We start from the raw sequence: 22,618 nt of genomic DNA, 5'->3' as shown, positions 1-22,618 counted from the left end.
TGACCAGCAATTTATTTTTTTTAAAATGTCTTTTTTTCTTTTTTTTTAATTTTTAAATTATTGTTTTTTCTTATGTCAGCATATGATCTTGCTATGTTGCCCAGGCTGGTTTTAAAATCCTGGACTCAAGCAATCCTCCTGCCTTGGCCTCCCAAAGTGCTGGGATTACAGGTGTGAGCCGTTGTTCCTGGCCTTGTGACCAATAATTTAGCTCAGTTTCTGTGCCTTCTTCATTCTAGTACTGCTAGACAATTAAAGTAGGTATTGATGCTACTGTAGAAACACAAAATCATCTCTGCCACTTCTTGATTTTGCTTAGTTGTTATTATCCTGATTATAAAAAGTATTTTGAACTCTGTAGAATATTTGATAACTTAAAAAAAAAAGAAATTACTACCATTGGATTCAATCTCTAATAACATTTTGATTTGCTTCCTTCTTGTCTTTTTTCCTGTTTACTTTTTAAATATAGTTGAGATTACACTGTAAATGCACTTTTTTCTTCTGCCTTTTCCACTTTATAGCATAAGTGGCTTTTCAGATCATTAAATATTTTATAAATATTTGCAGTGGCTTTATAATACCGCATTGCATGGATTCTTAAGCAGTTCTTTGTTCTGTTTTTTTTTGCCATGGTAAATAATAATGTGATTAATGTCTTTGCGAAAAGCTTTGTATGTATTTTAGAAAATTGCCTTAGGATAGATTCCCAGAAAGGCCCAAGGGTCTGAGTGCTGTGTTTTTTTAGATGTAGTCTGAACAATTTTCTTTTTTTTTTTTTAAGACAGAGTCTGTCTGTGTTGCTCAGGCTGGATGGAGTGCAGTGGCACGATCTCGGTTCACTGCAGCCTCCACCTCCCGGGTTCAAGCAGTTCTCCTGCCTCAGCCTCCCAAGTAGCTGGGACTACAGGCACCCACCAGCACGCCTGGCTAATTTTTTTTTGTGTTTTTAGTAGAGTGGGGTTTCACTATGTTGGCCAGGCTGGTCTTTAACTCCTGACCTCGTGGTCTGCCCGCCTTGGCCTCCCAAAGTGCTGGGATTACAGGCGTGAGCCACTGCGCCCAGCCTAGTCTGAACATTTTTAAGGCTCTTCATCACATGTTTTCCAGAAAGGTTACTTGAGGTTTTTCTTCCCATCAGCTATAGATAAATATACTCATCAGCATTGGATAATCTTCAGAAAATTGTTGCTAATTTAATAGGTTAAATAATGGCTTCTCATTATTGTTCCTCAGTATCTTTTTCTGTGTGTTTATGTAGGAAACTTACCAATAAGTTAGATTTTATTTTTTGTCTGTTTATAGGAGACAGATCCCTTAAGCTTTATTTAGGTATCCCTTATATTTACATTAATGTATTAGAAATAGTGTCTTAACATATTTTTTCCAGTCTTAAGTTAGTTACTTTTCAAAAAGCTATAGTAAAATGCACATTTTTTTTTTTTTTTTTTGAGCCAGGCTAAAGTGCAGTGGCGTGATCTCAGCTCACTGCAACCTCTGCCTCCCGGATTCAAGCGATTCTCCTGCCTCAGCCTCCCGAGTAGCTGGGATTACAGGCATGAACCACCATGCCCGGCTAATTTTTGTATTTTTAGTAGAGATGGGGTTTCACCATGTTCGCTAGGCTGGTCTTGAATTCCTGACCTGAAGTGATCTACCCGCCTCGGCCTTAAAATACTACATGTTTTAGTCTGTTTTGTGTTGCTGAAGGAGTATTTGAAGCTGGGTAGTTTGTAAAGGGAAAAGGTATATTTGGCTCCCAATTTTGGTGGCTGAAAGGTTCAAGATAGGGCATGTGGTAAGGGACTCAGGCTACTTCCACTCCTGGTGGCCGGTGAAGGGGAATCTGTGTGCAGAGATCACAGGGCGAGAGAGGAAGGATGAGAGTGAGAGGAGAGGCACCAGGCCCTTTCAAACAGCCAGCTCTCAGGAACTAGGCGAGTGAGAGTTTACTTACCCTCACCCCCCAACTCCTTGCCAGGGAGGGCATTAATCTATTCATCAGGATCTACCCCCATGACCTAAACACCTCTCATTAGGCCCTGCTTCCTACATTGGGGATCAAATTTTGACATGAGATTAAGTGGAGACAAACCACATCCAGACTATAGCAACACATAACATAAAACGTCACCCTTTTAAAGTATGCAGTTCAGTGACATTAAGTGCATTCACCATGTTGTGCAAGAGTCACCACTCGAGTTTCACACTTTTTCATCACTTCAGAGGAAACCTGTACCCATTAAGCAGTCATTCCCCTTTCTCCCTCACCCCAGCCCCTGGTGACCACAAATCTGCTTCCTATCTCATGAATGTGCTTATTCTGGATATTTTATGTAAATTATCATACACTATATGATCCTTCCTTATCTCCTAATACATAAAAAGATGATGTAGATTAAGTAAAAGTTGAATTGAATCTATATTTTGAAAATTGAAATCCATCTATGGCAACAGTCTTGAATTCAGCATATTTAATTGCCCAGGATGTCCCATGCCCCAGCCACTAGGAAGAAATAGTTTATACCAATAGTTACTGCCAGTGGACAGAGGGTTATAGACGTTGGGGTAGGATGGAACCTAAAATAGAGACAAAGATGGAAAAAGTATGGGGCTTGGAGAGTGAAAGGCAGTGAATGGCAGGCAGCACATTCCATAGTGGAATAAACAGGAAACTTGTAGGTATTTACCTTGATTCGGAGTGCAAATTGGAGAACTTGCAGGTAAGTGCAAGTTCTTATGTGTTATCAAAAAAATAACCATCCTAAAGAATGAATATGTTTGTGACAGTGTCTAGTACATAAGACTGTAGGAAATGTGCGGAGTTTTGCTTAAGAGCAAGAGTGGTATTTGGGATGACAAGGACAAGCAGAGAAGATCCCCAGGCATCTCTTTCTCAGTGTTTGACATTTTCTTTTTTTTTGAGACTGAGTCTCTGTTACTCAGTCTGGAGTGCAGTGGCGTGATCTCCGCTCACTGCAACCTTCGCCTCCTGGGTTCAAGCGATTCTCCTGCTTCAGCCTCCCAAGTAGCTGGGACTACGGGCTCACGCCACCACACCTGGCTAATTTTTGTAATTTTAGTAAAGACGGGATTTCACCATGTTGGCCAGGCTGGTCTCTAACTCCTGACCTCAAGTGGTCCGCCCACCTCGGCCTCTCAAAGTGCTGGGATTACAGGCGTGAGCCACCACGCCTGGCCATGTTTGACTGGAATTCTTGGGTATGGGGAAATGTGTTTTTAGGTGAGTGGTTTTCATGGTTCTATATATGTATATATATAGCGCTTACTCACTGTTTTTCACAGTTAGAAGGTGTTTCACCGTGTGGATGTACTTTAACCAATCCTGCCTTGATGGAAATTTAAGTTGTCTCCAATCTTTTGTTTTACAAACAGCATTGACATGAAGATCCTTTACACCTAAACTTTGGAGGAAAAATCACCAAAAGTGTATTGCTGGGTGAAGTTGTTGTTGTGTTTGAAATTTGATAAATATTGCTAACTTGTCTTCCCTTAAGGTGGCACCAGTTGTCTTGCCATCTCTGTATGAGAGTGAAAGATGTAATTTCAGTTCATTGTGATCGGCGTCATGTTGAAGCCCAGGAGTGAGGAGCTCTGAGGGTGGGGATGGGGGACTACATTAGGCTTCACAGAGGTGGGGACCTTTTAAAGGAGTCAGGAGCATATTAGATAGAGGAAATGGCATGTGTGAAGACATGGAACTGTTATGTGGAGGGGAAAGGGTGAATTTGGGTTTGGCTGAGGCAGAGGATAGGTGGGTGGCTCTGGATGGTGAGGTGGGGAGAGTAAGTCAGCTAGGTTAGGGCCAGGTGATGAAATGGTTTAATCACCCCTGGTGGTCAGGTAGCAAAGACCCCGGGCAGCAGTGGTGATGGGGCTCGCGGTTGAAAGATACTTGAGAGAGAATGTGCAAATCAGTCTTTTTAGCAACCATTTTTTATCCCCCAAAAACTTTCTAGACTTGTTAGAACCAGAATCACAAAGCTGGGAACGGCTTTAGTGCTAGGCTTTTCTGGTGCTCTGTAGGCCCATAGGGATTCTTGGAGGTGTCACGGGTACTAGGTTTGGGAGTACAGACAGGCATTTGAGACCCCCTCCTCTACCCTTATTAATTAAGCAGTTTCTCATTTAGTCTGCTTTACACGCTGGGGTTCTATGCAATATTTCTTTCTTTAAAAAGGAAAAAAGTGTTTGCTGCTAGAATCATGAGTTTAGTCCCAAACTCTTACTGTCCTGAACACACAGATGGAGGCCTGTGGGACATGTTTTCATTCTTACATTCTTCATTTGCAGCAGTGAGAGGTGATTTGTATATAAAAATGAAAGTGAAAAGGCATTTGGCATTCTTGGGATGTTTTTGAGCATTTAGCTAATTTTTTATGTAGGATTTTATTTTGTTCCTTAAAAAAAAAAAAAAAAAAAAAACTCATTGACTCACCAGTGAAATATCTAGTGAAATAGTTTTGCTCATTTATGGATAAGGGTGCTAAGGGATTTACATCCATTGATGTCATTCCCACAGCTACTTGGTGAGGGAGAGTACTGTTGAAAGTTCTTTTTCCAAGTGAAGAAACGAGCTCCGAGATGTTAGGTAATTTGCTCAGGGGCATGCAGATAAGTAATCAGGAAGTCATCATTAGGTGCGACCTGCCCTGACTCCACAGCCCACACCCTTCAGTTCATATTAAGGCATTCCCAGGACATGTGTACCCAGCCACCTGTTGGGGGTGGAAGGGCCCAGGAAGAAGAAGGGTGTGGGATTTCTGGTCAGTCTTGGCTTTGTGCTGGTGCCTATAGAAGAAGCAGAGCTGCGAGACGGACTGAGTCACTTCTAGCAAAATTGGTTGAGAATCGTGGGACGGGTGATGCATGCTTGCTGTGCGAGGATTGAAGTCTCATTAAAAACCCCATGTAGAGTCATCTTCACTATCCGGGGATGTGAGGAAGGCCAGGGTCCCCGGCTGAGTACCTGTTTCCTTTCACTTGTGCCCCCACTCCTTCCAGAAAGGCACTGTCTCCTTTCCTGCTGCTCACGGTCACCACAGCCACTACTACCACTGTTTTGCCTTTCTAATCCAGTGCCTCGCCAGTGGGGTGAAGGGATGGAACTGGGTATAGTTCCAATATTACAATATCTTTTTTTTGTATTGTATAAGTTATAGTTTATTAGTGGAACCCGGGCACATGAGAGTCCCTGTTTAGAGAGTTGCTTTGCAGCGTCTTCACCCTTTGTGGCTAGTAATGATCTTCAGGGATGGGAGGAGCATTGAGAACCTATTGGCCAGGAAGAGTCACTTCCTCCTGACACAGATCTCTCCTTGTGCAGTGCCCTCACACTTCCTGTGTAATGCGGTGCCTTCAGAGATCCCCCAGCAGCTGCCACCCTGGTCAACGTTATCTATATTTGCAGGGATACTTAAGGACCCTTTGGCAATTGGCAGTGATATCTTGAGAGCCTTTGAGGAATGTGACTGAACATGAATTTAAAAAACGTATAAAGGTGGCACTAGGTGTATTCAGAGGGACAAGCTGGTGGCAACTTAGGGGGACTTGGCCTTTATAAAAGCAGACCCACACATGGAGTTTACGTAAGAAGAACTTACAGTGAGGGAGAGATGACTGTATCAGCCAATATGTGCACAGTGTACACACCTGATTACTTTCAATATGAAGAATGCTCCAGGAGCTTGCGGGGTTTGCCCATAGTTCCACAGACTAGACTCAGTAGAGCCAGGACTGGCTTTAACCTGGCACTTTTTTGCCTGCTGTGCTTGGCCATGTACCCCTCAGTGGCAGCGCTGTTCCCCATTAGAGAAAACCTGTAAGTTTTCTCATTTCTTGTGTAGAGGGTAACCTTCCTGTCCCCTCATTCTTGCTTTAGCCTACATTCAGGGGATTGTTGACTGCACACCAGGTGGGAACAGTATTGGGGCACATTCTTCTGGGCCCGTCTCCACCCTCTCATTTCTTCCTTTCCATAGGGGTGATTTATCTGATTGGTGCACCGGGGAGAGAGCCTCACTCCATTGGTCCACATCTACCAGGTGTGAGGTCACTGCATCAGAACACACAAAGCCTGGCTTTGTGCTTGAACTCTCTCCCCAGCTTATCCTTAAGAGAAGCCTGTCCTCAGCTGTGTCCTGCCTTCCTTTCACCATTCTTTGTCCCTAGGTCTGGAGGCGGGTGGCAAGGCCAACTAGAAATGGGAAGGGCGAGGCACTGCAGCTTTGCCATTGACAAAGAGGATGGTAGACTTTGTTTGCTCTCGGTTTCTTGAGACTTTATGGCAATTGGGTGGAACCTGGAGGGGGTGATTATGCTACCCCAGTTCCCAGTAGTAATGCAGTCTAGAGATTTTTACCGAAGTCAAATAATATTATGGTAACTTTTTTTTTTCTTTTTTTTTTTTTTAAGAGCTGGAGTCTCGTTCTGTCACCCAGGCTGGAGTGCAGTGGCATGATCTCAGCTCACTGCAGCCTCTGCCACCTGGGTTCAAGCGATTCTCCTGCCTCGGCCTCTTGAGTAGCTGGGATTACAGGTGCCCGCCACCACCACTCCTGGCTAATTTTTGTTTTTTTTTAGTAGAGACAGGGTTTTACCATGTTGGCCAGGCTGGGCTCGAACTCCTGACTCAGGTGATCTGCCTGCCTCAGCCTCCCAAAGTGCTGGGATTACAGGCCTGAGCCACCGCGTCCAGCCATTATGTTAACTTACTTAAAATGCCAAGTCTATCTGGGAATAATTCAGGATGAAAGTGGTTTTACAAAAGAGGTTTTACAAAAGAGACTGGCTCTTAAATAGCACAGGTGGTAATTGCAGCTGAAATGAAATTACTCACCTGAGCAGTAGTGTTAATCATCATGTTAGATTTGCAGCATGCTTTTATAGTGGTTTGTCAGTTTCGTACTCATTCATTACCTGATGTCATCCAATGCCAGGTAAAGCCAGCTCATTCATCATCCTTAAAACCCCTGGAGCAGAACCCCTCTGTGCTTCCTCAAGGGGTGTAAGACCTGTCAGTGGGCAAGAGCTCTGGTGGCCTGCCTGTATCTTCACTTGACCTACAGCTGGCTGACTGGGAGGATGCTCTCTTGGCTTCATTTTCCTTGTTGTAGAACAAGATTGGACTTGCTGTGCTCTGGGGTTTGTTTACTTCTGTCTTAAGATTCTGTGATCCTGTTTTAGGATTTCTTGGTAGCATGCCTTGTGTTAATGTGCCCACTAAGTATCTTTTGAGTTTAATACTAGGCATGCAGATATAAACATCCATCCTCCTGGGATATGTACCTGGGAAAGGGAAGCAGATGGGACTGTGAAGAGAGAGCCTATTCTTGGCTGTATTACTCATTTATTTTAGACAGTTTCTTGCAGAATAACTATTTTTATCATTTACTTTTTTGGCTGTTTTAATTAAAGCCTTCTGACTGGAATATAAATAAGTATATAAAATATATGTGTTTTAGCTCCTAGTGGATATGGTTGTTGCCCAACCAGTAGATGCAAACATTTTAATGTCTAGGCTGTGTAACCATGGTGAAAATAAACCTGGCATCTGAGAGAATAATTCCTTCCTATTGTGTCCTTTTCTCCGTTTCTCTTTGCCATATGCCAAGCTAGCTGGGAGCAGCCAGGAACAGCCAGGAGCAAGGTAGAGGGTACCAGCCAGCGGATGGTATTTTAAAAACTGTTTATTTCAAAATGATTTCAAATGGAAAGATTTCAAGGAATAAATGTTACAAAGATCTCTCATACCCTTTACCCAAACTCAACTACCATTAATATTTTGTCCTGTTAACTTTATTATTTGCACATTCCCTCTCTATATGTATATATAGGCATATATGCATGTACATGCATGTACATTCACACACACATGTATTTTTTTCTGAACAATTTTAGAGTAAGTTGTTGTCATGGTCCATTGCCCTGTATTGTGTATTTCTTAATAGGGGCATTCTTCTACATGACTACAGCACAGTTACCATCTTCAGTTAATAGAACATTGATTCAGTACTTTGATCTAAGCTACTACCACCTTTATTCCAGTTTTGTCAGTTGACTCAGTCATGCCTTACATAGCATTTTTTTCCCTCCAGTCCAGGATCAGCCTGTGGTCAGGTGTAGTATTTACTTGTCATGCTCTTTAGTCTTTAGATTTGTTGTCTAAAATTATGGAAATCGGGCTGGGCATGCTGGGTCAGGCCTGTAATCCCAGCACTTTGGGAGGCCAAGGTGGGCAGGATCGCTTGAGGTCAAGAGTTCAAGACCAGCCTGGCCAACATGGTGAAACCTTGTCTCTAATAAAAATACAAAAAAAATTAGCCAGGTGTGGTGGCGGGCACCTGTAATCCCAGCTCCTTGGGAGGCTTAGGCACAATAATTGCTTGAACGGAGGTTGCAGTGCGCGCTCCAGCTGGGCAATAGAGCTAAACTCAGTCTCAAAAAAAAAAAAAAAAATTGAAACTGGTGCACTTCTCCATTGGTAGCTAATTGGTGAGTCTTGGTTTTATGAATTCTCCAATAGTACGTGGATGAGTTTTCCCAGTGTAAAACATACCATCCTCTGTATACAAAGATGTTTCCTCTAATTGGTTTCCATGGGGAGAAAATGTGCTGCTTCCACATTATCACTTACCACAGTGGGACCAGTTGAACTTCCTGGCTCAGACACCTGGCAGTCATCTTGCTTCTAACTCTTGGTCCTCAGCAGTAATCAGTGGAAGAGACAGACAATCTGGGCACTTTATGCAAACCCAAGAAATAATGGAGGAATGTTTTGCCATTGATAAACTTTATGGTAGTTTTGGATTAAAGGAGAAGAGTGCTCTTTTTTTTTTTTTCCCTTGAGACAGAGTCTTGCTCTGTCGCCCAGGCTGGAGTGCAGTGGCGTGATCTCGACTCCCTGCAATCTCCGCCTCTCCGGTTCACACCATTCTGCTACCTCAGCCTCCCGAGTAGCTGGGACTACAGGCACCTGCCACCACGCCCGGATAATTTTTTGTATTTTTCGTAGAGATGGGGTTTCACTGTGTTAGCCAGGATGGTCTCGATCTCCTGACCTCATGATCCGCCCGCCTTGGCCTCCCAAAGTGTTGTGATTACAGGTGTGAGCCACTGCACTCGACTGAAAAGTGCTTCTTAATGACTAAAATTATGTTTAGATGCAGCCAGAGTGTATGTTTTAAATGTCTGTGTGGAGATACTGTGCAAACTTATGTCTAGATCTAAGCTGCAGACAAGACAACAAGAAGCGTTTCTCATGCAAGGGGATGACTTTGTTCCAGATGCATGTTAATAGAGGGTTGGGTGCGCCTGCCCAGCCTTAGCAGTCCTGTTACATGCTGTGGTTGTCTGTTTCTTTGCTTCAGTAGAAGACATTTTTCCCCCCCTGCAACTCTTGTACACAATGTTTAGAATTAATTACATCAATGTATATTTGTACCCCAGTCTTCCCTCTGCTTGGCCTTACTCCATCCTATCACAGTCAGGCTAAGGAAGGAACTCACATGGGTGTGGCTGGAGCTGAGATTCCGGCTGGCTGCTCACTGGCTGTGTGTCTTTGAGCTAGTCATCCAGTGTCTCTGGGCTTCCCTGATTGCCCTGCTGACTGCTAGACTGGTGGAGGGTCAGTGGACTTCACCACATTTTCTTTTTTTTAAATAGAGAAATAAAATGAGATTTCTACTTCAATATGGTGTGCGGTTTTTTGTTTTTTGTTTTTTAAAGGAATTGTCAGTTGGGCACTGTGGCTCATGCCTTTAATCCCAGCACTTTGGGAGGCTGAGGCAGGCAGATCGCTTGAGCCCTGGAGTTTAAGACCAGTCTGGGCAACACGGTGAAGCCCCAGCTTTACAAAAAATACAAAAATCAGCTGGGTGTGGTGGTGTGCGGCTGTGGTCCCAGCTACTTGCGAGGCTGAGGTAGAAGGATAGTTGGAGCCCGGGAGATAGAGTTTGTGCCACTGTACTGAAGCCTGGGCAACAGAGCAAGACCTGTGTCTCCAGAAAATAAAAGGAAAAGGAAAATATCTACGGGCTGGGATGCAAAAGAGCAGTAGTGACGGGAGGGAGAGATGGGAGGAAGCCTTGTTCTGAATGTCGGCCTCCTGACTGGGGCTTCCTTGATGCACTTTTCTATCTTTCTAGCTTTTTGAGCTGAATGACTCAGGGGGATAGGTAGATGTCACTCGCCTTGGTTCCCATGCATGTTATTTTAAGCTTGGTATTTCATCTCATACTTGTGTGCAGGCCTACAGGTCAGAGATTTTTTCCCTCCTCTGTTTTTTTTTTTTTGCAGTGGTGAAGAGTGTAGGGAAGTGAGAGTGATGATCTGAGAGTTTAGACATCTATGGTAATCCTGTTAGCTTTCAGATAAAAGTTTACATGGCATGTGTTGTAATATACCGGATATGTTTTGCATACTTTTTAACCTTGGTTGGCAGCAGGGATAGAATCACTTTTCTTGGAAACCTTTATATACAAGCAAATAGGGTAATGACACTGTTCTAGATGTGCCACAGGGATAGTTGAATGGGACTCTGGGATACTAGTCCTCATTTTGTTGAGGTTTGCTATCAAGGAGCCGTGAACCTGAATATAGGAGGCCCATATGATTCACCTCCTCGTAGATTATACAAAATGTGGCTCTGGGAAAGGGTGACAAAAAAAGCTTAATAGAAGTGGCTTTAAAAAATAGTCATTTTTGACTGATCATGGTGGCCCATGCCTGTAATCCCAGAACTTTGAGAGGCATAGGTAGGAGGATTGCTTGAGCCTGGGGGTTTTAAGACTAGCTTGGGCAACATAGCAATACCCCATCTTTATTTTAAAAAAATTAAATAGTCATTATTGCCCAATATTAATTTTATAAAAAAGTTATGCTTGGAGGGGGTTATTTTAGAGGCCATTAGGTAACATGTTACAGATTTAATCAGGATTTGAGGAAACCACCTTCTAGCTGTCACATCTTAGGGAAAAGCACCTTATTATCCACCTTCAGTCTCAGTCTCAGTGTTAGCAGTCTCCTATTTTTCAACACAGATTGAATCTGCGTGTGAGCAGAAGACTGCTTATGGTCAGAGCCCTTAAAGGGGAAAATGTAAAGAGTCACATGTATCTTCAGTTTGGAGGAATTACCAGTATTCTTGAGAAACTGAAAGTGATATCAACAGTTTTCTTGTTCCTTTTACTCTCTTGAATTTGGTCTTTAAAATAGTTGAGCACCAGTCCATGGTGGATATTGTAGAACATACAAACATACTAGATAGAGCATCTTTCCAGACAGTTAATGTTCTGGTTAGAGAGAGAAACCTAATATCTTGATGTATGAACAGTGACTTTCAGCCCACACTTCATGCCTGACATTGTGTTTACTATGTATTTTACATTTTATTTAATTCTCAGAATGACCCAGTATGTTAGGTACTTTTACTGTCCCCATTTGTGCACAGGAGGAAACAGTGACACATTAAATAACTAGGCCAAGGTCAAGCTGCGCGTTTGGATTCAAACTTGGGGAACCTGACCCTAGAGCCTGCATTTGTTTTGCCGTTCTGAAATGACCAGAGTAACAGCACCATGGGCAAAATTCTGTAGTACTGGTTACAAGTCAAAGACAAAAGATGAAAATGACCTGATCTGTACTGTCACCTGTATAAGAAAATTCATGAAGGTTAAACTATAAAGTGTAGTCTCAGGAGCAAATGCAGGATGGGGCTAGGTACTCGCTTATGATACCATGAGTGTTCAGACTGGAGTGGCTTCCTGTGGTGAGTAATGTTGAATCAGGCATGCTTTCCTTCTTATCCTCCTAGTAAACTTCTTTGCTCTTCAAAACCCAAATCATCCCTGTGAAGCTTTCTTTCCTTCAGACAGAGTTAGTTTTCTCTTTGGTCTTCTGAGGCTGTTTATACCTACGCCAGGACTACAGGATGTAACTGCTAGGCCACCTTCAGTTCTTTGAAGTTAGGGACCGTCTTACTCATCATCGTATCCCAGGGGCTTAATTTAAGCAGTATCAATTACTTAGTGCGTATTGGATTCTCATTTGTCTAACAAATAGCTGAGTTGCTTAGTCACTCCAGAATTAAAGCTAGGTTTAGAATAATTGGAGCAGAAAATTAGTTGGGTGTGATGGCATGTGCCTGTAGTCTCAGCTTCTTAAGAGGCTGAGGTGGGGAGGATCACCTGAGCTCAGGGGTTTGAAGCTGCAATGAGCTGTGATTGTTCCACTGCACTGCAGCCTGGGGTGATACAGCAACACTCTGTCTCTTAAAAAAAAAAAAAAATTAGGCTGAATGCAGAGGCTCCCTATAATCCCAGCATTTTGGGAAGCCAAGGTAGGAGGATCACTTGAAGTCAGGCGTTCAACACCAACCTCGGCAACAGAACAAGACCCAGTTTCTACAAAAATGAAAAATAAAAATCAGCCAGATGTGGTGGCGTGTGCCTATAGTCTCAGCTACTCGAAGCTGAGGTAGGAGGATTGCTTGAGCCCAGGAGTTTGAGGCCTCATTGAACTATGATCATGCCACTGCACTCTCGCCTGGCAACAGAGTGAGACCATGTCTTTAGCCAAAAAAAAAAAAAAAGTAATAATAATTGTGGCAGAAAACTGTATATTTAGGAAAATTTATCTGGTGGTAAAGTACTGGTTGGATTGGAATTGGAAAACCTGGTAACCAGGTAAAAGCAATTATAGTAATGTGGGCAGGAGATGATTAGGGCTCCATAGAAATAGTGGTGAGGGAGAAGATACAGTCCGCAGACCTGATGGTGTTGGCTGTGGATGGAGAATATGGGGAAGAAGCAAAGGCGATCTCAAATTATGTCACCCTTCCCCTTCTTCCAAGTTTTCATTTTTAGGTGATTATGGGTCTTGGTGCACTTAGTAGTCCCTTAATAAATGAGGCAATGGCATGGATCTCTGAACTGCTGACCTATGAACAGCAGAGTGAAAGGAGCAGATAAAGTCAAGGCAGGCACAGTCGCAAGCTTATCACCTTTGCAGATTTTAACTGTTTCTGGAACAGAAAACTTGGGTTTGTTTTAGATCTATGCAGAGCTCTCCAGGAGTATGTTCTGAGCCAAGCTTAATTCGTCATCCTGCCCAGGGATTTTAATTTTAAGTGTATGTGCCATTTGCTATTGAGGTGAGCCAAGTAACTCTTGGGGAAGCATAGGCTTATGGGATTGTAATACCTTGTGCTGCCACCCTGGCAGCTCTGAAGACAAGAGATGGTTCCTAGAAATCAGGAGCCTCATGCTCACGCTGTTACCTGCAGGCTTATTGCCAGTCCCCAGAGCTAAAATACAGTTTCTAAAGAGTCTGAAAACACCAACCTGGACTTTAGAAAATGAGGATTTTAAAACATTAAGTGTTTAAAATTGCATTATATATATTTACATACAAGCGGATAAATCGTAAAGTTGATCATCTTTGTGTAACTAACACTCAGATAAAGAAATAGACTATTACTAGAATCCCTTCTCCTCCAAGGTAACCACTAGTCTGATTATAATACCATAAATAAGTTTTACTTATTTAAATTATTATTATTTTTTAAGAGACAAGGTCTTGCTCTGTTGCCCAGGCTAGAGTGCATCGGTGTAGTCATACCTCACTGCAGCCTTGAACTCCTGGGCTCGAGTGATCCTCTTGCCTCAGCCTCCCAAGTAGCTGGAATTATAGGTGCGCACCACTGTTGGGCCTTTTTTTTTTTTTTTTTTTTTTAAGATTACTATAAAGTGAATAATGAATAATGTGTTTTGGTTTCTTTCACTCTACATTGTGTTTGTGAGATTCATCTGTGTTGTTGCATGCGTCTATATTCATTCCTGTTGTCTTATAATATTCTCCTCTATCAAGAAATCACTATTCATCCATTCCAGTGATGATGAATATTTGGGTTCTTTTGACTTTTTGGGTATTGTGTGTAATAGTGCTATGAACATTTGTGTGTATTTTCATTTGGTATACATGTAAAAATTTCTGTTGGGCATATATCAAGGAGTAGAATTGCAGGGTCATAAGATATGCATATGTTTAGCTGTCAGTTTTCTAGAGTGGTTGTACCAGTGTATACTCCCACCAGCAGTATATGCATGTTCTGGTTGCTCAGCATCCTCATCAACACTTGTTATTGTCAGTCTTTTAAATTTTAGCCACTCTGGTAGATGTGTAGCACTACCTTATTTTAAATTTGTATTTTCCTGATAACTAATGAGGCTGAACACTTATTTATAGGCTTTTTGAATATCCTCTTTTACAAGTAATTATTTACCTGTCCAAAAAAATGGAAGTCCTTTGTCTTTTTTTTTTTTTTTTTTTACTGATTTGTAGAAGTTATTTTATGCTCTGATATGAGTTCCCTGTTTTCCATTTTGCAGATAGCTCCTATTTTGTGGCTTTCTATTACACTCTCTCCATTGTGCCATCTGATGAACATTTCAACTTATCAGTCTTTTCTTTTATGGTTAGTGGTTTATGTGTTCTGTGTAAGAAAATTTTTCCTACCCCTAGATTGTGAAGATACTCTGTATCTGCAATCCTCCTGGAATTTTTGTGTGTGAATGTGTCTCACTTAGTTTTAAACTAATCTTGCCTTTCCTTAGTTTGTCAAGGTCTGAGGCTTAAATCCCAAGCACAAGGTAGGAGGCAGTCAGATAAATTTTCTTGTTCTTCATAAATTAATGCAGCGTAGGAGATAAAGTTTTTGCGTAGCCTTTGGGAATGGAAGCCTTGTCTCCCTACCACACAATGACACTTGGATTTTGTTTTATGTTCTTTGTCCCTTTCATTACTTGAAAGTGTAATCTGCTTGGAGTATTACCTCTTCCTCACCTGCAGTTAATTCCTTAACTCACCCCAGTCTACATTCTGGCTTCACCACTTGCTTGAAACAGCTGGCCAAGGTTCCAGTGGCCTTGTTGCCAAACGGGAGCCAGGGAATTCTCCAGTATCCTTGAACCAGTATCCTTGAATGTGCCTTCTATGTCTTTTCTACTTCTGTTCTGATGGTGTGATGTTGGCAAATTCTCAGCCTCCTGATTTTTACCCTGTATACATTTACGTAGCTTCATTTTGAAATTTAGTCTGAAAAGCCCCACTAGATATGATTGGGACAAAGCCCTTAAACCTGAGGGCATGAGTCTCTAGTTTTAAAGTAGGCTTGACCACTTGCGTTGTTTTGCTTTGGTCTATTTTCATTTGGTATCTGAGACCAAATAAAAATGAGAGCAGCCATAACTACAGATTAGATGATTCCTTACGGTTTATGTAGCAGTTTTACATGGATTGTCTCATTGGACCCCGTATCACCGTGTGAGGCAGGTATTGTTGTTACAGATATAGAAATGATGAAAAATGCAAGCAGCACTTATTTGTTCTTGTTGGGAAACACCTGGTGATGCCCTGGATTAGGTTTTGGAGCTTCCTTTTTCATGTAGCCATCATTTGATGGGAGAATGCATCTTTTTTTTTTTATTTTTTTTATTTTAAGACTAGTGAAGTGCAGTAGTGAGAATGGGGGAAAGAGTAGAACAAGGAGTTGCATCTGTAACTGACTGCGAACAGTCCATTGAGATAACTCAGTACCTTTGGACCAGCCCATCTGGGATTCTTAGGAGTACTTTTGTCCTTCCACTTTCCGCAGGAACCGTAACTTCTTGGGTTGGGGCAGAGAGTAAAGGGTAGGTGGGACTGGGAATGGAGACAGAGTTGGATTCTTTTTGAGATTATCAGGAACTTGCCAGTAATCGTTTATTTCTCAACTCTCTCCCTCAAGAATCTAGTACTAAATAAATTTTGGTGGTTGATTGCCTGGATGTGATAAGCTCACATTTGCTCCAGGATCTACTTTAAAATGATTCAACACAAGAAGAAGTTGTATAGAGAGATGATTTGCAGATGTGCCTTTAGTTTCCAGGAACACATTTTGGCTCCAGAAGAACTATTTATTTATTTTAACATGCACTATTTTTCTTATTCTTCTGCATCTTCCCACAACCTTTTTATTTTAAATAGCAAATCCTTTTTTCAAATGAAATGGCATACCAGACTCGATTTATGAAACAGTCTATGGCGTTCTTTTATTTATGTACACTTATTTTAGAGGTTTGTATTTATAGCATTTATTTATAAAGTAAGTGAGAACAGTGAGGCTGTTTTGATCAACACAAACACTTGAAACAGATTTTAGAAGATTGCAGTCTTATTTTAGCTTCACTTTTCAGATTATTTCTGGGTTTGAAAAAATAGATAGTTTTTAATAAAACAGCTTGGCTTGCAAGCCAAGGATATTTTTTAGTTAAACCGATATGGACGTTTGAAAGAGGAGTAGGGGGCTAGGCTAATCTTTATCCTAAATATAAAATTCAGGGAAGAAAGTCCCTCTCACTCACAAGTGCTCAAAGTACTATACAGTAATTCATCATTCAGTGTGTCACAGTTCGGGTGTCATTGCAGAACCATCATTCTGTGACCTCAGTGTGGGAGGAACAGATGTGCCTTGCACTGTATGAACGTGGCCCTGCCTTCTGTGTGGTGCATTTGAGTGTGTTGGTTGGTGTGCACACGCTTGTGAATCAAGTCTGATTCAGCCTCTGTAATTGGTACTGAGAAGTGCTGGTTTTTCCACAGAGATGAAAAGTTCCTCAGTCTTCACAAAGTCAATCACTGGACGGAGGCCTCTGGTATACTATAGTTTGACGTGTGACACATTTGAGTGTGGGCTTGTTGTTTTAAAATGCAGTTTTTATAGTCAGGTCTCAGTCCATGGGTGATGGAGAGGATATGGGGAATGGAGATAGGTAGGAAGAAAGAAGTTAAGAGATGATTAAACAATCAGAACTACTGCTGGCTCTTGATGATCTCTGGGGTAGAATTATACCAGTGATGACTCAAAAATGGTTTGGGAATGGTTACCTTTTTGAAGGCAGGTTGTGTGAAGAGTGTTAACTCAAGGTTATTTCTGCGACTCCTCTTACTTGAATAAGAATAAAGGAAGTGGGATTTGGGGCTCAATATAAACCCCAAAGGGAGAGGATGAGCACTGGGGGCCTTGGGCCCTCTCCTCTTCATTTCCAACCTGAGCAGTTCTGCTGAGAGTCTGGCTTTCACTGTGGGCCTGTGGTTTAGAGGAACTAATTTTGAATCCCTATTTAGCTTGGTTCTCAGCTGTACTTTAATCTCTGTTGGCTGCTCATGTGAGATTGAGAATTGACTGTATGACTCCTGGAATGCCTTCAAAAACCGCCAAGAATCCATGGCCAGGTGCAGTGAGTGACTCACACTTGTAGTCCCATTGCTTTGGGAGGCTGGGACGGGAAGATAGCTTGAGCCCAGGAATTCAGGGCTGCAGTGAGCTATGATTTTACCACTGTACTTCAGCCTCGGCAAAGAGAGACCCTGTCTCTTAAAAAAAGACAACTCTCCCCGGTTCCCCCCAAAAACCCCTGAGAATCCATGAAGCAGTTTGATATAAGTGCTGTGAATCAAAATATGGCAAATTATTCAGACGCAGGAAAAATGTATCAGGGATGGATAGTCTATGAGGAGCTCTGGCCTTCTTGAATCTCCCCACTCTGCCCATTCAGGAAGGGCCAGGGGCTAATTTGCTTTCAACCATGATTCCAGAGTTGAATTTTGAATTTCCTCTTTCCTTAGCATACATAATTGAAAATCAGCTGCACAGTAGCATGAATTTATAGAGGCTGCAGCAACAGCATTGGGTTTCGAGTCAGCTGGGAAATTCCCTTCAGTTTTTCTGGTGTATACCATGCATTTGAAGAATGTTGAACCAAGATTTTGAGGAAGTAAATTGCCCTTGCTGTTGAATGTGACTTAGAAGGAACTGAGGAACAGTGGAACTGAAGATACAGCTTACTGATTTTTTTTCAAATTCCTTTGTAGGCATCTGAAGAAGCCTCTCTCAGGGCACTGGAAAGTCTGATGACAGAATTTTTTCACGATTGTACGAGCAATGAAAGAAAACGTGAGATAGGTAAGTGGAGCGTTGACTTGTAAAGAAGAATTTATAATGAGGAGGCCCTGGTAGGGAGGAAGGAGTTGTTCATAGCCGTGACTGCATGCTTTCCCCTGGAATTCTTACTTTTTTCACTCTGGTTCTGCTGGCACGTGGCTGGGGAAACCCCTCCACTTGACCAAAGGAAAGAAAATCCATCACTGTGGATCTTAATTTCAGCAATGTTGTTGAACTTTTATATAAGAAGCCTTCGACTTTTTGGTGGAGGGTCTAGGGTGAGTGGGACAGGGTCTCGCTATGTTGCCCAGGCTGCTTTTGAACTCCTGGCCTCAAGTGATCCTCCGTCTCAGCCTCCTGAATAGCTGGGCTTATAAGCGTGAGCCACCGCACCTGGATGGTTATTTAAAGAAAAACAATAACAACTCTGGAAAGTGTCAAAATCAACGTGTTTTGCTGTGCAGAGGTCTGATCTGAACCTAATAGTGCCCAGAAATCCCATAACTGGTATTACATTTGAGGACTTCCTGCTGCCTGGGCAACATAAGATTCTGTCTCAAAAAAAATTTTTTTTTTTTTGAGTCGGAGTCTCGCTCTGTTGCCCAGGCTGGAGTGTGGTGGCACGATCTTGGCTCACTGCACTCTCCGTCTTCTGGGTTCATGCCATTCTCTGACCTCAGCCTCCCGTGTAGCTGGGACTGCAGGCGCCCGCCACCACGGCCAGCTCATTTTTTTGTGTTTTTAGTAGAGACAGGGTTTCATCATGTTAGCCAGGATGGTCTCAATCTCCTGACCTCATGATCCGCCCGCCTCGGCCTCCGAAAGTGTTGAGATTACAGGCGCAAGCCACCGCCCCCGCCTCCCCCCCCTTTTTTTTTGAGAGGGAGTCTCGCTCTGTTGCCCAGGCTGGAGTTCAGTGGGGTGATCTCGGCTCACTGCAACCTCCGCCCCCTGAGTTCAAGCGATTCTCCTGCCTCAGTCTCCCATGTTCCTGGGATTACAGGTGCCCACCACCACCCCCGGCTAATTTTTTGTATTTATAGTAGAGACGGGGTTTCACCCATATTAGCCAGACTGGTCTTGAACTCCTGACCTCGAGATCTGCCCACCTCGGCCTCCCAAAGTGCTGGGATTACAGGTGTGAGCCACCATGCCTGGCCATTAGTCTTCGATATTCTGACACTCTATTCTTTGAAGTCTTTTTTTAGATTATAATTGAAATGCTTTTGATTCTTTAATTTTTGGTTTGCAAATCAAATATTGCTCACCTTCTTTTTTTTTTTTTGAGACAGAGTCTCGCTCTGTGACCCAGGCTGGAGTGCAGTGGTGCCACCTTGGCTCGCTGCAAGCTCTGCCTCCCAGGTTCATGCCTTTCTCCTGCCTCAGCCTCCCGAGTAGCTGGAACTACAGGCGCCCGCCACCACGCCCAGCTAATTTTTTGTATTTTTAGTAGAGACAGAGTTTCACCGTGTTACCAGGATGGTCTCGATCTCCTGACCTCGTGATCCACCCACTTCGGCCTCCCAAAGTGCTGGGATTACAGGCGTGAGCCACCTCGCCCGGCAAACATTTTTTGTTTGTTTGTTTGTTTTTGAGATGGAAATCTCCCTCTGTTGCCCAGGCTGGAGTGCAGTAGCACGATCTTGGCTCACTGCAGCCTCTGCCTTGCTCACCTTTTATTTCATGAATTAAACATAGCACCTGCTGAACATGTTCATATTCTCATCTGATCTTAAAAGAGATTTAAGTAGCCAAATGCTCCAGATGCCAAATTTGAATGCAGGCTGAGGGGAATCCGGGGGTTTGTTTCTATACAGTAGGCTTGTCTTGGTTAGTTCTCTTTGTACCTAGTCATTGTAGCTTTATTTGAGTGTGTGGGCTTGGACCACTTACTGCTTCTTTTCTGTGGTCTTGAGATAAACTCTAGGCTTTTCCTAGTTTGGTCAGAGAAAGGAAGGAAGCCTTTTCTTCAAAGGGCTCCACCCACCCTCCAGCAAAGGTAAATTACTAGTGCTCTAGAAATTGATAGAGCTGTTAGCAGGACCTTGAGACGGTGTGGTCATTGTAGAGTGGAGGAAACAGAAGCATCGAGGAGCAGTGACTCACTTGGGGTCAGACTCAGAGTCTAGAACAGAGCCCAGAGTTCCTCAGTTCCAGTCCGGTTTGACTTCATCTTGGGGATTCACAGAAACCTTTGCTTAATTATTAGGGCAGGCTGTTAGCTTCCTTTTATGGATTTGTAATTAACTTTTATTTTTATTAAAATAATTTTTTTGACTGGGCATGGTGACTCATGCCTGCAATCTCAGCACTTTGGGAGGTCAAGGCAAGTGGAATACTTGAGCCCAGGGGTTTGAGACCAGTTTGGGCAACATAGTAAGACTCCGTCTCTACAAAAATATGTTTCCCCCCTAATATCTCTTCAGGAAAACAGCACCATTGAGTGCTATGGCATCCTATAGAGAACTTCAGTCTTTGGTCATAGCATTAAGAGCTCACGGTTTCACAGCCCTGTGAGCCCTCTTTGAAATGATCTTGAAAGACTTGATTTATCGTTTTCTTTTTTTTTTTTATTTGAGACGGAGCCTCACACTCGTTGCCAACGCATACGCAGTGAGGGCAGTCTCGGGCTCACTGCCAGAACCTCCGTTCCTCGGTCCCGGGTTCAAGCGATTCTCCTGCCTCAGCCTCCCGAGTAGCTAGGACTAGAGGCGTGCGCCACCACACCCAGCTAATTTTTGTATTTTTAGTAGAGACGGGGTTTCACAGTGTTGGCCAGGATAGTCTATCTCTTGACCTTGTGATACGCCCGCCTTGGCCTCCCAAAGTGGTGGGATTAACAGGCGTGAGCCAACAGGCCCGGCCTTTTTCTTTTCTTTTCTTTTTTTTTAAAGAGATAGTATTTTGCTCTTATCACTCAGGCTGGATGTAGTGGCATGATCATAGCTCATTGCAACCTCGGCCTCCTGGGCTAAAGCTTCAGGCACACCAAAGCTGTTCATTTTGAGACTCTCCTAAGTTGTTGAGTTTTTTTTCTTTAAATAGCCATCTGGGCGTGGTGGCTCATGCTTATAATCCTAGCTATTCAGGTGGCTGACAGGAGGATCACTAGAGGCCAGGAGTTAAAGACCAGCCTGGACAACATAGTAAGGTCTCCTCCTGCCTCAGCCTTCTGAGTAACTAGGACTACAGGCATGTGCCACCATATCTAGTTAAGTTTTTCTTTGTTTCGTAGAGACAGGGTCTCGGTGTTGCCCAGGCTGGTCTTTGAACTCCTGGCCTCAAGCAGTCCTCCTGCCTCAGCCTCTCAAAGTGCTGGAATTACAGATGTGAGCCACTGTGCCTGGCCTTTCCATGGATTTTTTTTTTTATGAGACTGCCTCGTTGGATTTAGCTTAAGTTGTAGGGAACTAGCAGAGCAATGACTTGAGGATTAGAAGAAACTGCTGTGTATTCTGCTTTTCCAAAGGCTTTCTAGAATCTCTCAAAGTTGTGGGCCTTTGTACTTTTACCCTTTTTGGATTATATTTCATGACCAGTGCAGCAGCTCAAGGTGACTAAGGGACAGCATGTCCAGAAACATAATGGTAGCCCCGTAATGGTTGTTGCCTTGTGGGTTCTGGCTGATGCCATCAGCAGCCTGAGGAGGAGGAGGAACACCTTTCTAACCAACATGATGTGTGGACAGGGCTGCTCGCCGCAACACTGGTCATCGTTGCTCTCGCCTCAGGTCATTTCACTTTTTTGGTGGCGGTGTTTTAAAATAAAAACCAACCCAAATGAAGAGTTAGCCATTTTGAATTCCTTGCATTTTTTTTTCCTTTCCTATCTTTGTAGGGTTAGTCTTAATCTTTTCTTTTTCTGCCTTTCTAGCCATCATTTTGTGTGTGAACAATGTAGACTCCACTGAAGATTTGTAGAGGAATGGTGAGGTGCTAGAATGTAGCTCACATTCAGAGGAAGTTAGCTAGCAGTTTTAAGAAGATGGAAGGGTACTCTTAGAACATTCCAGCCACATATTAGCTTAAATAAGAACTTTAGCAGTGAAAGTTTCTCTGCCTAGAGAAATATCCATAGCAAGGTTATTGGCTTTTAGATGGCTGAAAATATTGTCAGTGTCCATGGTCACCTCAGATGCAGAAAAATATTGTATGATTTATTCTTTCTATCTTGAAGAATCTGCTGGTTTTGACATCATTTACATTATATGCAGAGAGGAATGTTTAAATAGTAATAAGATAGCCCAACCTTGTCTAATTTCATGTATTTTCATAGCTTTCTTTTGTTACCATTTAACTTTTCCAGAGGAGCTTCTTAATAACTTTGCCCAGCAAATAGGAGCCTGGAGATTCTGCCTGTACTTTCTCTCCAGCACTAGGAATGACTATGTAATGATGTACAGTTTAACAGTTTTTGAGGTAAGTTGTCAGTAATTTTATACTCTTCTGAAAAGGATTTTGTAGTCGTATTGCCATATCATTGGCACTAGACTAGAGCTGTAATGTGCTGGGAGAGGGTAGCTCAGCTCTGGGACATCGTCCCACATACTGTCTTTATGTAGCTGTGTGTTGTTTGGGGCATCTTCCATCTTCCACACTAGAAAGGTAAGATGGATGG

The 22,618-nt window shown here is 42.8% G+C and overlaps 1 protein-coding gene across 3 annotated transcripts in view; it reads left to right on the top strand.

Annotated features, from left to right (window-relative positions):
- Window positions 1-22,618, top strand: part of XPO6 (exportin 6) — a 119,821-nt gene that overhangs the window by 12,493 nt on the left and 84,710 nt on the right. For 2 of the 3 annotated variants that reach the window (XM_017848637.1, XM_017848636.1), the window contains exons 2-3: window positions 17,932-18,022; window positions 22,307-22,419. In XM_017848637.1, coding sequence (XP_017704126.1) covers window positions 17,932-18,022; window positions 22,307-22,419 — 204 coding nt within the window. Of the gene's footprint in view, window positions 1-17,930; window positions 18,023-22,306; window positions 22,420-22,618 lie in introns of those variants that run through there. The other variant, XM_017848638.1, reaches the window with a different exon arrangement.

The sequence above is a fragment of the Rhinopithecus bieti genome, unplaced genomic scaffold (genome assembly GCF_001698545.2).
Source record: "Rhinopithecus bieti isolate Rb0 unplaced genomic scaffold, ASM169854v2 scaffold_31940, whole genome shotgun sequence".
In the NCBI taxonomy this organism is placed as follows: domain Eukaryota; kingdom Metazoa; phylum Chordata; class Mammalia; order Primates; family Cercopithecidae; genus Rhinopithecus; species Rhinopithecus bieti.
The sequence above is the reverse complement of the archived record's forward strand: the minus strand, read 5'-3'. Positions and strand labels throughout refer to the sequence as shown.